General features: G+C 42.2%; 1 protein-coding gene across 1 annotated transcript in view; it reads left to right on the top strand.

The window, feature by feature from the left end:
• homer3b (homer scaffold protein 3b) overlaps positions 1 to 14,963 on the top strand; it is a 59,397-nt gene that overhangs the window by 31,794 nt on the left and 12,640 nt on the right. Inside the window, exons 5-7 of the mRNA XM_008286676.1 lie at positions 5,724 to 5,732; positions 8,681 to 8,817; positions 12,644 to 12,800. Of these exons, the coding sequence (XP_008284898.1) occupies positions 5,724 to 5,732; positions 8,681 to 8,817; positions 12,644 to 12,800 (303 nt within the window). The remainder of the gene's footprint in view (positions 1 to 5,723; positions 5,733 to 8,680; positions 8,818 to 12,643; positions 12,801 to 14,963) is intronic.

Raw genomic sequence — 14,963 nt, 5'->3', positions numbered from 1 at the left:
GATCCCCATCTGGCTGCTCCATTATTCTCCCATTGGTTAACTCCATTAAAAGATTTCATGCATGACAAATGGAGATGGGAGTCAGAAAGAAATGCCGCCGCTGAAGGTGTTTAGAGGGCCAGTAATGGCTTGGACTGAAAGAAAGAAGAATGAGGATCAGGAGGATGGAGAATAAAGAGGGGAAAATGGGAGAAGGAGCTGAATCATTTATATTTGAAGGGAATCTGGCTGCTGCTGAAAGGACAATGGCAGCTTTTATCATGCCAGCGCTGGTGATTTCTGAGTGAACTCGATAACTCCGAGGTTCAGGTGAACAAGGTTTTTCTGCAGTGGAAAATTTTTGTCCTTCACCTTTTATTTTCTGTCCTGTAGTGATATTTTAAAGCAGATTTCAAGGCGCAGAGTGAAATTTACTGGTGCAGTTCCTCTGACAGTTAACAGTTTCAACCATCACAGCGCAGCCTGTTTGCGAGGCTGTGATTTAACTGTGCAAAAACTGGAGAAAACAGTGTCTCATGCAAACATTTGGGAAGTCTCAGAGCAGCTCTGCCAGTCTTGTTTATTAGTAATTTTTGCCAAGTATGAAGAGTGCTTTTGGTTGTTGTAGCAACACAGATTCAAAACACAGCAAAGTGCTTGTTATGCTTTTGTGCGTGTGCGCTGTGTGTGAGTCCTAACAAAGAGCCACTCAGCAGGTCTGAGAGACTGCAGAGTCACGCTGCCGACCGCGACCTCAGCTCTGAGACACTCAGATAAGAGCTGATCGTGTGTCTTGTCTATTTATTTAGAGACGCTGAGCGAAAACACTCCTGGATGCGACAAAACAGAGCATCAATATCCAGAAAGTCAACAGCACAGGTAGACCAGAGCAGAAAGTAAACAATATTTTAACAAAGCATGTGACATTTAAGGGTAAACCTTTGTTGTTATATATTGTTTTCGCCAAAGCCAGGGGACTTTTTTTTCAGTTTTTTCATTGTATTGCATCTTAGCAGACCTCAGGCTAGAAGGTCAAAGGTCAGGTCAGTGTATAACATTTCCTAGTTCAGGTTTCATCTCATCATCTGCTGCAACTACATCAGATTGTGTGATTTTGGGTCAAGATCCCTCCCAGACCTACACGAAAAGAAAACTGCGTTACAGATTTTGTGATTTGCTTCGTTCTCTGGTACAGAAGCTTTATTTTAAAGCCTTTTTATTGCCCAAAATATAAAAAATCTGTACATATTTCCCATAATTCCATTCAAGCTTAAAACAATAAGCACAGACAACAGTTTGGGCTACTTTAGTGTGCAGTAGTGCTTCAGCTTCCTGGTTGATTCCTTTTAAGTCATCACCAACAAGGAGAGCCAAACAGCTTATTACCAACAGGTCATAATAAGGTTAATATAACGGGCTACCTGTGATGAGGCTCTCAATACATGGACACAGGACCTCTGTGGTGTTTTAACTTTTCAAGATTAATATTGGGCGGCGAGGTGTCTCAGTGGTTAGCACCGTTGGCTCGCAGCAAGAAGGTCGCTGGTTCACGTCCCAGTGAGGACACCCGGGATCTTTCTGCGTGGAGTCTCCATGTTCTCCCCGTGCAGCGTGGGTTCTCTCCAGGTTCTCCGGCTTCCTCCCACACAGTCCAAAAACATGCTGAGGTTAATTGGTGACTCTAAATTGGTAGGTGTGAATGTGAGTGTGCTTGGTTGTCTGTCTCTAAGTGTAGCCCTGTGGACAGATAATGACCAAAAGTGTCCCACATGCGCAGAGGAAGACACGACGCCACAGCCCACGAGCACGCTCAGTGTTTACGGAAGTAAACAGGGATGGTGACGGTGGAGCTCATCTACCACTCCCCTGCCGCCGCCGCCGCCACCGATGGTGGAAACAGAACCGTGACCGCTAAGTAAACTAGCACCAGCAGCAAAGACTTTCTTCAAAAAAGAAAAACTGAAGATTTCAAAGAAAGCGATCTTGTTTCTCACACGTTCCGTCGTGATATTGCAGTTCTAGCAAGTCCACATGTGTGAAATGAATTTCTTGCCTCTGCACGCTTCCTTGTTGGTGTCAACAGTTGCTGCAGAATATAACATTACACAGAACACAAACTCTCACATACACGAGCACCACAGCGTCCCTTAACTGGAAGAAAAGAAAAAACTGGAAGAAATTAAAGATTCAGTCGCTGTGAGGACGCTGCGTTTGAAAGATTCTTAAATCAGGCTCTCGGTACGCTGGTGGGATGTACAGGAACCAACACCACTCGGAGGTCAGAGGTCAGGGTCAGTGACATAACAGCAAGCAGAGGTGTTACGTATTGTTACTATGGCAACTAGAGGCCTGTTGTGCCTGTTGGGTTGGGGGGGGGGAAAGTGTGACTTCACAGAAACACACACTGCATGGACACTTGATTGCAAATACACACATGCAAAATCAATCAGTCAACTACACACACACACACACACACACACACACACACATAGAAACATCACTTTGTTAGAGCTGCAAGGTCAGAAGCAGGGAGCATCCTGTGCTGATTTTTCGATAAGACAGCAGTCATTGATTTTGTGCCAGGCTGTAAACGCAGAGGTGTTGTAGTGGTTATTATCACATCTCGCTTCTCACTTCTGGCTCACTGTTGCACGTTGTGAAATACATACTGCTGACTGTCTGAACCCGTGTAATATAGAAATAATAGCCAGTCTAAGCTATTATGGGCTGTGAACACATAACATTTGATGTTTGAGCGCCAGCCAAGTATCGATGGCCGCTCCAGTGTGGCTCTAATGCCAGTTAAGAGCTCCATTAAGGCTGTTTAGCGTTTTTAAACAGTCTCCAATATGTGAGAGGTTTTCCACTAACGTGTGGACATATTAGAACAGATCGCTAAGTTGTGCAGGATGAAATGTAAAGTATGCAAATATGTGACCAAAAACTTGCAGTTAAACGTTAGTGGATGAAACCAAAGAACGAGGGTTTCAGAGCTGCACAGAAAACATGATGAACCAACAAACCTACAGATGATGTTGGTTTATACAATTCTGGAGAAGAGCTGCAGTATTTTTCACTTCACCCGCTGCATCGATAGCTTTTGCATCACCTTCGGCTGGTCAGCAACAGCCCGGGTCGGTAGCGGTCGACAGCGTTGCAGAGCTGTAAGTGTGCAGCCTCAGGCTTCACAGAGCACACATTCTGCCTCTGATATGTGGATGGCAGCAGGGGATCTGCATGGAGTAAAGCTTCAGCTTTCAGGCTTATTTGCAGAGCTCAAAGATAAGATGGAGGAGGAGAAAGGGTAGTCAGTGAGATAAGAATAAAGAATGATAAACAGACAGCACTATAGCGCTGCCAAGTGCAGAGATAATAAGTAGATTTATGCAACAGAGTAATCTTCATAAAAACGTATTTTAGTAAATGCTTGACCTGTGCATCATGTCTTAATGTCACGTGTTGTGCAGAACAACACAGAAGTGTTCAGTAGAGAGGGTTGAAGGATTCAGATCTTGTCAAAAGCAATGCTGAAATATTAAAATTGGTAAAAGGGATACATCTACTGGTACAGCACAGCTCTGAGCAACTTACCTGGCTCTGCTCAAAAAGGGCCGATTGATGTATAGGTTTAAAGTACATTACAAAGTAGAGTTATTTCCGTTTATCTGTCTCAGTGCCGTTGTTCTGTTTTTGTCAGGAAAATATGAGAAGGAAATTTAAAAATGTGTTGCATTTGTAGGCATTTGATAGAACTATAGATAAATGGATAGAAGGAAATGAAAATACATGCAGAGGCTAAAAGACAGACGCAGCAAAACCCATTTACCAACACTCACACTTCAGTTTAGTCCTCAAATGCATCGTGTGCAGCATAAGGTTCCATCAGGAAAATTAAGCAAATCTAAGGTTAAAATTGTGATATTTCATCAAAACCACTTCATTCTACAGATATCATTTAAAAATTGGCCAAAAATAAAACATTTCCATGACCCGGATTTGGCAAAAAACGTGAAGCCATTAGTGACTCGGCTGCAACCAACAGTCAAAAACTGGACGTTTTGGCTGAACTGCAGGCTGTGTTTACTCAGAGCAGATAGAAGACAAACAGATCAAACATGGAAATTAGTAGACGTCACCATCTTTTTTTAAAATGTTGGTAACGCCTGTGGGCACTTGACAAAATGTACATGCCGAGTAAAGTTTTTGAAATTTTTGTGAAGCAAATAATCAATTTCTATTTTTTAAAAACTGTTTTTTGGGGGCTTTTTTTGCCTTTAATCAACCGGGCAGTGAAGGGAGACAGACAGACGTGGGGAGAAGAGTGGGAAAGACATTACATAGGTCACCGTCTTATCTGGTTGAGCTACCGGGGCTCCCCATCAATTTCTATGCATCTATTTTTAAAAAAAATATTTCTAGTATTATAAATGTGTTGTTCTGCACAGGAGCCATTTTCGAGTTCTCTCTACTTCCAGCCATAGTTGTTGGTTTTCCATAGAGGAGCAGGACTTGAAGGGAGAAATAAGCCAAGTGTGAGTAAAAAATGTGACAGGAGCAAAAAGCACCCAGCAACTGGGAGTGCGGAGGGTTAATGAAGGTGTGCTTGTGACAAAAAGAGACCGGAAACCACTGAGCGACACAGCAGATGGAAATAAACAGTAATTGTAAATAAACAATCCAGCAGAAAAGACATCCTGCCTCTGACAGGTGAGAGCTGCCACTCGTTTGCACCTGCTGATTGGAGCTTTTTTTCCCCCCTCTACGTCTCCAGCTCGAGCTACATGGTATCTATGCAGAGGCAGACAGAGAGGCAAACAGAAATGCCTGCCATCAATATTTTAAAGCACAGACTTGGCACTGAAACCAGCTGAAAAGAAGTGAACGTGAGTGTGTGATTGTTTAGTGGGTAGGACAGGTGCTTCACAGGAAGCCTAAGCATGTGCCCCAGATGCATGGACACATGAATAAATAACAGGGGTTTGTGGTCTCAATGAAACACAGAGTGTAGTAAAAGGAGCTTTATCAAGCTAAGGGAGCAAATGGACTGATGCCGAGATAAATAAGTAAAGAGTGTAGATGTACTTAAGACAAACAGTGGTGCAGAGACGCCATGATGAAAGCTCTCAGGAAAACGTTTAATATTTAAAGTATCTGGAATCACATCGATTATAAAGCTTCTCTCAGGACCCCGAAACGGTTTAAAGTTGCTGTTTTAGGGTTTGAGTTGTTGTTAAAACATAGCACACACACCCACACATAGACATTTAATTGCATGTAAATGTGCTCTTAATTATATTTCACATTGTTGATGGTAAAAAAAAAAAAAAGAAGGAAAATCATGTATTTGCTCCATCTCGTTTGTGTCTTCTTTCTTGGTTGCTAAGCTCTGTGTCTGATATTGTGTTTCCAAGGGCTGACCTGTCAGTCAGAACAGTGTAGGCGGGACTCCGGCCTTGTTTTCTCCAGCAGAGACAGTTTGCTTTCTTTGTCTGTTTAACCTTCAGCTGCAATCAGTGCTCTGTCTAATTACCTTCTTCTTCTGTTAACTCCAAACTAACCACATACACGGAACGATTCATTTCTCTGCAGAAACAAACAGTAAATGAATAAGCTGCTGTGAACAAGACAGGATGGATCAGTGTATAGTCAACATATTAGTGTTTAAGGTATTTAGGGTTTATTTTTAATCTCTTTTTTTTCTTTTCTCTTTCCTTTGCTGATGCATCATGGGACATCCATCTCAGCTCTCGCAGGTACGTGACAACACACACACTGCCACACTATCAAAAAGCAATACGAAAACATCTTCTTTTGTCTGAGGGGCCGCGGTGTTCGTACTCTTAGTGTTGCGTAGACTATCATGCTCAATAATTTATCTGGAGTCTGATCAAAGTTGACTTCAGAGCAAATTTAGCTTCAGAACTCAGCAGGCGTTTGCTGCAAAAGCCGAGAAAGCTTTGTTGAGGACGGCAACAACAACACAAAAACTAATTGAATCGTTTTATTTAAGATGTCCAGAATGTACAGACAACATGCACTGATAAATAAATTCATTCATTCTGGAATGATAATTATTATTATTATTATTATTAGAGATGCGTTCCATCGATATGACACGATCCTGAGAGCAGAAAATACACAGACGTGTCCTTTTAAAAGTGAGGAGTCTTTTTGCACTCTGGATAATGAGTCGTTTGCTCTGGTGTCTCTGCCTTGTTTCCACTCAGCCTGTTAGTGAACAACATACGGAAAAAACTGCTGTAAATTTGTAATCCCATTTATGACTTAAACATGATCCATAGTATGAATTATTCAGGGATACGCACAGACGATCCGTTGGCTTTGGGGCCGGACTGGAGTTGCCTTTGCTTTGATTTTTTTTCCTGCTCTCGGGTTCCTTCCTCTGGACACAGAGCTCATCCACATGAGTCGGCTTTATTTCCATGTTCATCCGTAAGGACAGACTGAGAGCTGCTTAGCTATAGATAATAAACCGTTGTCCTCAGGGGAATACAGTCGGGCTCCCTCGAATTAATAATACAAGCCCTTTCTACAGTAAGTGCAGGGTTGGAACACTTCAGCGAGGGACTGACAAGTTCAGGTTCGGGTTTCTATGCACAAAGAGGAAGAAGAAAGAAGGCAACGGGTGGCACAGAAATGTGCCTGAGCTAATTCATCTGCATGCTTTTAAAAGACGGAGTAGTCTTTTAGCCCACAGCCTCAAACTGAGGAAAATGCTTCATGAAACTGTGTGACAGGAAGCATGAACCCTTTTCTGGGCAGCAGGGAAGGAAAATATCAAAGCAGATTGGTTTGACCAGGCTGGACTCCAGCCATCTGTAGGCTGTAATGTTATATTCAAAGTCTTTTTTTTTCACACGAGAGGAAGATGAATGGCTCTTTATGTACTACATCACCATTGAGTTTGTTTAACCTTTATCTGTTACTGAAGGCTATTTTGAAGAAAGATGGCAAAAGCAAAGACTGCTGACTGTTGAAGCTGTAGATAGTAGTGGTTTACTTATGCAAAATAAAAATCTATATAAATGAATGAACAGGCTGACCTATAAATCTCCCAGAAACCGCAGCTGTCCAGTAATAATTTCAACTCTGAATCAGAGACAGAAGATGTTGTGGCTGGAGATGCATCCGTTATGTTTTTTTAATGTGAATGTTACTGTAAGACACCAACTATCTTGTTTCTAGCTCTAGTTCCTGCTTTAAAACTCAGATTTCTGGCTTAAAGCTGTTTTAGCTCCCTGTAGCAGTTAGTATTTTCTGGCACGCATTAGTCACTGCTTAACCTTTAGTAAGATCACCAAGCTTCCAGTCAGTTGTGCTTGCATGCAGGCTGGCAACTTCATAAAAGAATAAAACAACTGTCAGACCGCTAATCTATTATTTGGTTCCTTGCAAAAACAGAGTGCAGTTTGCATTCATCCATATATATTTTACTGTATTATTATTAAACTCATTATAAAGTTAGTCTACTTCTACGATTTCCTCAGAACGAAGCAGAAAGCCAAACCAAAACTATCGAATCCTTGAATTATTTAGATTTTTTCATTTGCTGCTTTCCCCCAAAAAATCCAAAACACATAAATGGAGTTTACACTTCATATAATCGAGTGTAAGTTCTCTGAAACAAAACTCTCTTTAGAGAACAATTCTGTTGCACTCCAGCTACGATATACAGGATGTATGAGAACTAAGTAAACTACATCTGCTGAGACTACTTGGTTGTCTTTGCAGATTACCTGCTTCTGGTTTCACTCATACTCGACTAAAATTGACAATTACGTGACTACGATGTCATTAAAATAAGTACATTTTTTCAAAACATCAATACTAAAAATGTCACTAAATCAGCTGCTTAGACTGACATTAGATTCCTCCTGTTTTTATAACGAGAAGGACTCGTGACCTCTTGCCAGCTGTGCAGTTCGTGTGATGTCTCAACAGACCTTCATAGTGCAGCATGAAACCAGCACACACACACAAACACCAGATGAACCAGTGGAATGCAGAAACATACTGCAGTCACTTCCTATTGAGTCAGAGTCCAATCAGATCTGTGACGCCGTGTGAAGGCAGCTGGGCTGGACACACGGCTGCTCGCTCTGCATGGAGCCCGTTTACAGGAGCCCAGATGGGACACATCAGGCGTTGGCAGGTGGAGCTCCGTCCTGCTTTGTTGATGTGTCTTGTCCGTTTTGTTCTGACAGGTGTGGGTACAGAGATGCTAATGAACCCGGCCTGGGCCTCTGTGCCGAAATAACAGGATTAGATCTAATTAATTATGCATGGTTTTGAATAAACACAATCAATACTTTTTGTGCACGGGGATGCCGGAGCATCTCATGTCATTTTGAACATCGGCTCTGAATAAAATTATCCAGTAGTTGCCCCGCGTCCTTCGGTCACACACTTTCTGTTGGAGGACGTTTATCGTCTGATATGGAAAGTGCAGCTCATAAGGATTTGCAGTGTAATCCCAAACAATCCCTCTTTTTAATCAAGATTTGAACACTTCCACAAAAGGTGCTGGTCTCTGTAGCCTTTTCTGTCTCATTGTTTCCCCAGAAGCACTTGTACTGAATGAAACTGATGCTGCGTTATCAGCTTCTGATTTCATTTTTCATCTCTGTAATGGAGCTCACGGCCTGTTTGTGTCCCTGTTGGTCCGTGTGCTTCGGTCCAGGAGCTGTCGGAGGAACGTCATTCTCCGCCGCTGCTGACAGTCAACGGGCCCGGAGAGGAAAAGCTGTTTCGCAGTAAGAGTGCTGAAGTGGAGCTGACGGCGGAGAAGGAGAGGGTCAAGAAGATGCTGTCTGAAGGGTAATGGTGGATTCAGTTGTTCTGCTTGACAGGGATGTTCATACGGAAACATTTTCAGTATTTTAAAGATGTTGTTTCACTATTTTAGACCAAAAATGTTCCATCATCAATTCGTGAAGAAAACAGTCAGCAGATTAAGCAGTAACTGAAACAATATGTAGCAGCAGCCCTACTTCATAGCACCACCTGTGTGCCCCGTGTTTTATGTCAGAAAAAAATGGAAGCGAAGAGCTTTCAGTGCAACAAAGCCAAGATAAACCCTCTTCTAGTACACATGGATGGACAACACATACATACTGTTGAAACCAGAAGTTTACGTTCACTGTATAAAAAGACATTAAACCTTTTCTTTCTCACTGTCTGACATTAAATCAGCCTAAACTTTTCCTGTTTTAGGTCAGTCAGGATTGCCAACATTATTTCTATTTGCTACACGCCAGAATGAGAGAGAGAATTTTTTACTACGTTCTTCAGAGTCAGAAGTTTACATCCACTAAGATGCCTTCGAACTATTTGGGAAAGCCCAGATGATGATGTCATGGCTTTGGAGGCTTCTGATTGGTTAATTGACAACATTTGAGTTAATTGGAGGCACACCTCAAACACACTGCTTCCTTTTGTGACAACGTGGAACATCTAAAGAAACCAGCCAAGATATCAGGAAGAGAATTGTGGACCTCCATGAGTCTGGTCCATCCTTGGGTACAATGTCCAGATGCCTGAAGGTTCCACGGTCATCTGTTGTTGTGTGCAAGTATAGACACCATGGGAATGTCCAGCCACGTTTAGCAAATAGAAATTTTTTTGGTAATCCTAACTGACCTAAAACAGGAAATGTTTTGTCACATGTAGTGTCAGACAGCTTATGTGTCTTTGTACAGAGTGAATGTCCATACAAACACAATGACTGAATGTAGGTTTTAACACAGATACACAAACAACATGGAGTAAAAATGGCTCGTTGCCTTTAATCTTCAGAGGACGATGAACACAATGCAGTAAACATGATGTAATAAATTCATTGACGGCTGCTCATTCTCTGCACACTTTGAGATCAAAAATGTATTTTATTTTGCACAATAACAAAATTTCTTAAGTGCCTTTATCGGGCTTTATTTCCATTTTACTGGGGATATTTATTTGGCAACAAACACTCAGATTTTCAGATTTTTGTGAAGCAGTGTTTGACTTGCAAAAATAATAACAATAACACACAACAGCAGAGAGAGACATAAAATACGCATTAAAGTGGAATGACAGCGAGAGCAGCAGATGTGTGTGTGGGAGGAGTGGAATGGAAATTTTTTTATCTGTTAGAGTTTAGAAAGTTTCCTGCAAGCGTTGTAATCCAGTCTCTAACCCCCCAGCCTGGTTACATGAGCAGAAAGCCCAGAGCACTTTGTTGAGCTCTGTACAGTGAATGATACTGAGCGTCCTCTGTCAGAGGCAGAAAGGAAGCGGCGGTTACAAGCCATTTAACTGCAAAGCATTTCAAAAGAGCAAACCATTGAGGAGGCTTCACACTTCGCGATTTTTGTTATTGTAATCTGCACCACAAAGCCTTTCTTTCAAAATGGCTTCTTTCAACTATTGAAAAATGAATCAAAAGAAGAAAAAAAAAAAATCTGTATCACTCAGAAACACCTCACTTGTTCACAATTAACAGGTTTTGGGGATTTCTGTTCTACAAACAAAACTAAAAACACGACCTTCTTGGCACGCGGAGCACGTTTTTTTTTCTTTTTTGTGACAGCATGGCAGATTTATTCCACAAACAAGGCATGCTGTTATCCATCCAGGACGCTGAGCTGGTGTCCACAGTGAAGGTTTTCTTTCTCTATCTGAGAGCAGCTCTTTGAAGAAAGTGACACATTACCTGCAAAGCGCCGGCAGAAAAGGAACCAATTGTGCCTTTCCGGTGTGTATTCAATTGACAGCACAGGGGGATTCCTATACAATGGAGTTTCATTATGTATGTAGGGTACATGTAGGGTAGGTCGTGCCCTGTCCCGGGGCTCCAGCGCTGCATATTTTCTATCCTCCTTTGCTTTACATGCACCTGACTAGTTGGATCAGGTGTGTTTGGCCAATCTGGAGTTAACTGGGTCGAGTCAAATCTCTTCTATTTGTATATCCCGAAATCACAAATTTGCCTCAAAGAGTTTTGAAATCTGTCGAGCGTAGATCCCCCTCTGACCCTCAGAAACAGGATCCGACTTTGAGGATGGACAGACGTGCAGTAGATGTGTTACAGAGACAGAAATAAGCCAAATCACAATATAGAGATGCAGAATAATATTAGATTAAAACGTCAGATTGGGTGCAAAGAAAGAAGGAGGAGATGACATGCAGAGCTGGAGCACCAGAGAACCGCCTCACATCTAGGATAGTCGGTGCGAGACTAAAAATCGAGACATACAGTGTGTTTTCTCAGCAGCAGTGAATCAGTGTTCCACTCAGACACTCCCACATGAAACGTTCTCTGTTGGTGTTCGAAAGAATCACAGACTGGCTGCGAAATTCATTTTCACTTCTTAAGAAACATAACAGCTGATTAAGTAGAAAAGCAGCAATGAGTCAGTCTAAAAGCGTTTCATTTTCACAAAGCAAAAAGTGTGTTGTGCCTGAACGCCACGCTGCTGATGGACACCTCGGCTCTGCAGTGCTGTTGGAGTCTCTTGTTTTGAGCGGACAGAAGCTGTTTCAGGAACAGTTTCTGGCATTTGATAGCTGGTTTTGACTGATGTGCTGTTTTTAGTGTGTGTGTGTGTGTGTGTGTGTGTGTGTGTGTGTGTGTGCGCGCGTGCGTGTGTGTGTGTGTGTGTGTGCACGCGCATGACTCAAGACCATCCAGGCCTGACTGGAATTCAGCAGCTCATAATTATCATCATTATAGTGTCCATTATTGATCGCTCAACCTTCCATCTGAGACCAGGAAGCAGGAAAACACTCCTCAGCTGCTTTACAGCCTATTATCCCAATTTTATTTTATGATTGTTATAGGCTGTCTTTGCTCTCCTGTTGCTATGGTGAGTAGTTTTATGGTTGCCAAGCGGTTAGTTTAGTCGTCATGGCAAAGAGTCTTCCTTCCTAGACTCCACCTTCGCTACTGAAAGCTCCCTGGATTATTAAATATCCCCACTGAATCCTGACCTTTACCGGCACGCACCTGATCTTTCCTTCCCACAACTTAATAAAGCAGAAATTGTTGATCTGATTTTCACATAGTACCCAGTGGTGTGGTTGTACACTGCTTCCTTGCAAGTTATAAGCCACAAACACACCTCAGAAAACTTAGTGTAGTGATGATTGTTAGATATAATTTTGCATCAACAACATAACTTTACCATAATGGTAAATATTGCTGGTTTACTTGAACACCACGTCTTAAAATGATCATGGACAGGAGCCTTTGAAGTCATGTTTACCACCAAATCTAGTAACACGTGTGCAGGACTGTATGGTGAGATGTCCCTCAAAGACATGAATGAAAAAGAGAAGCAAAATATATTATTTTAATGATAATAGAAAAAAAAAAATCACGTGAGACATTTATAAGTTAAAAAGTTTCTCTGGAACTGCTGTAACACACAGACTTATTGCTCTTTAAACTCATTAAATGTCCATAAACGTTATTCAAACAGCTGCTGCAGCGTAATATAAATGCTTCACTTCATTACCTCATTATCTTTGGCTTTTTCCTCACCATTAAGGCGTCTTTCTGACAGTGACGGTCATTATGTATTTGCTTTTTTTCTGCTGAATACGTGAAGCGCTAAGTCTTCGTGTGGGTGTGTGTCGTTTTGTTTTTGTGATTTCTCCTCAGGTCCATGTGTGAGATAAATCTGGAGGCCGAACTCTTCACTCTGCAGGACAGCAACGCCAAGCTGGTGGCGGCGCTGCAGGAAGCCAACAGCAGCGTGGAGCAGTGGAAGAAGCAGCTGGCCGAGTACCAGGAGGAGACTGATCGCCTCCGAGACCAGGTGACCTTATCTGGAGCAGAGCAGCGGTGGTGCAGTTCATAGTGTTTGATGCTTAAACTGACCACCAGTGCTCATCTTTGGGGCTACGGCTTAAAAGAAAGCACATTGTGGTTACTCCTTAGTGTGTTTTACACTGATTTTAGGACAACTGATGCAAAATATAATGTGTAACGTCACTTCCAACAGTGTAAGAAAATAAGGGAGGAGGTGGAGACGAGTCCATCATGTTCTTAGTTTGAGAGCTTCAGTGTGTTTTAATCAATCAGTCAGTTGTTACACAGAATGTAGTTTGTGACCAGTCTGGCTCATCGTTTCAGTGAGAAAAACCTGTTGTTTGTTTGTTTTTCTCCTAATCAGAACTGAGGATCTCATTGAGGATTTCATTTGTTTCACTCTTTGTAACGGCAAGACAAATGACTTTTTAAATTACAACCAAAGACAAACTGTCGGCTGGAACAGTTCTGTTTTTAATTAACCTTGACACCCGTCTGATGTACTTAACAGACCGTGCAACAGTTGAAGGTGCAGCTTTCAAAAATAATGCCACAAATAGGCTTGATTTATTTTAATGTATTCCATTCCATACAAATTGCAGTAAACTGAGAACATCCGAAGCGAATCGACATTCGGTTTGGCCAGCCGTTGTCTTTAATACAGCACCAGTTGAACACAGTGTTTTAAGGCAGGCTGTTTCAGCATCTTGGAGAACTTGCCACACTCCTCCTGTGGATTTATTCTGTCTCAGTGTCTTCTGCGGCTTCATGCAATCCCAGACTGACTCCTTGATGTTCAGATCAGGACTCCACAGCAGCCACACCATCTGTTGCAGGACTCACTGTTCTTCTTGTTGCCGAAGATGGTTTTTTATGTCTCTGGTTGCTTTGTCTTTTAGGTGTGCAGGAGAATTAATTTAGGGACGTCTCCCTGAGTGATGCTGAGGTCAAACTGGTGTTGCTCTAAAGCGTCACGGGAGATTTGAGGAAAGAGAAAGTTGTGAGAAAATGAATTCTACTCAAGGTAGCTTCTATCGTGTTTATGTAGTTTCCACAGATGGACACTAGAAAATACGGTGATACAGATTTTTCCATCATAGAAAGAAGTTTTTGACTTGTTAGAAACTCGATGGTGATAACTTCAGGATATTCCGACTGTAGCCTCCGGTAAACCTGGATAGACTTTCATTCCGTTGTGCTGCATGTTTGAGTGTTTTCCTCGAAGACCTGCATCATTTGATGTTCCTGTTCCTGTCAGTTTACACCCAGAGGAATTCCTCTTTCAGCAAGTCCCTCAAAAACATGCCACTCTACAAACTATTTGTCACATCTCGGTCTTTTGTTGAGGGGAACCTACATCAGCTGCACAGTGGTTTGTATATCGGAAATCTAAAAGTACAACTCACAGAAATGTGTATAAGGACTTAATTACAGCATGTAATTTACAGTTTGCATCACACAGGAACTCGTACGCTAGATAAACAATAGATTAAACAGGAATCTAATGTGAAGTAAATTAGCTTTAAATTTAAAAATCTTTGCTTAAGTCGATGCACAAGAACTGCATCTAATTTCATTCTATTTTTTTCTGTACATTTATACAGCGTGACACTAATATCCCCACATGGACTGTTCCAACCTGCAGATGCATTTCTCATCCAGCCGCGATCCCTGGATATTCCTGTTGACAGGCTCCCGTGATAATCGCAGGGCCACAATGCAGACATTTCATCTGTAATTTACAGGGAGAATATTATGCCCTTGGTCAAGCTTAACAAAGCGTCTTCAGTGTGACAGAATTAAGTGCTGCTGCAAACCAGTCTGCAATCACTACTGACAGAAAACTGGCCCTTTATTTTTAGCCCGAGTCGTGGTTTTCGTCTATTTCATCTATCTCTGCACGTCCAGGTGAAGGTTACCCCCAAATATCTACTCACACAGAGCCGCACACGCTGCAGCAAAGTCAACCAGGTGGCTGGAAGTAGAGCAGGCCTCCAGGGTTTGGCAGCGGGGTGTTTAGGGGGGACAGGGATGCTTTCTCTTTCTTTTTTTTTTTTTCTTCTTTGGGTGGAGGGGGGGCACAGGACACCCTATACCGCCCACCTCCTCCCCCCTCTGCCCCAGTTAGAGGAGGAAGATAAATCACCGTAGGAGCAGAAGGAGAGAGGTT

The sequence above is a fragment of the Stegastes partitus genome, unplaced genomic scaffold, assembly GCF_000690725.1.
Source record: "Stegastes partitus isolate 25-593 unplaced genomic scaffold, Stegastes_partitus-1.0.2 Scaffold464, whole genome shotgun sequence".
Taxonomy (NCBI): domain Eukaryota; kingdom Metazoa; phylum Chordata; class Actinopteri; family Pomacentridae; genus Stegastes; species Stegastes partitus.
Note: the sequence above shows the minus strand (reverse complement) of the source record. Positions and strands in the feature narration are given on the sequence as shown.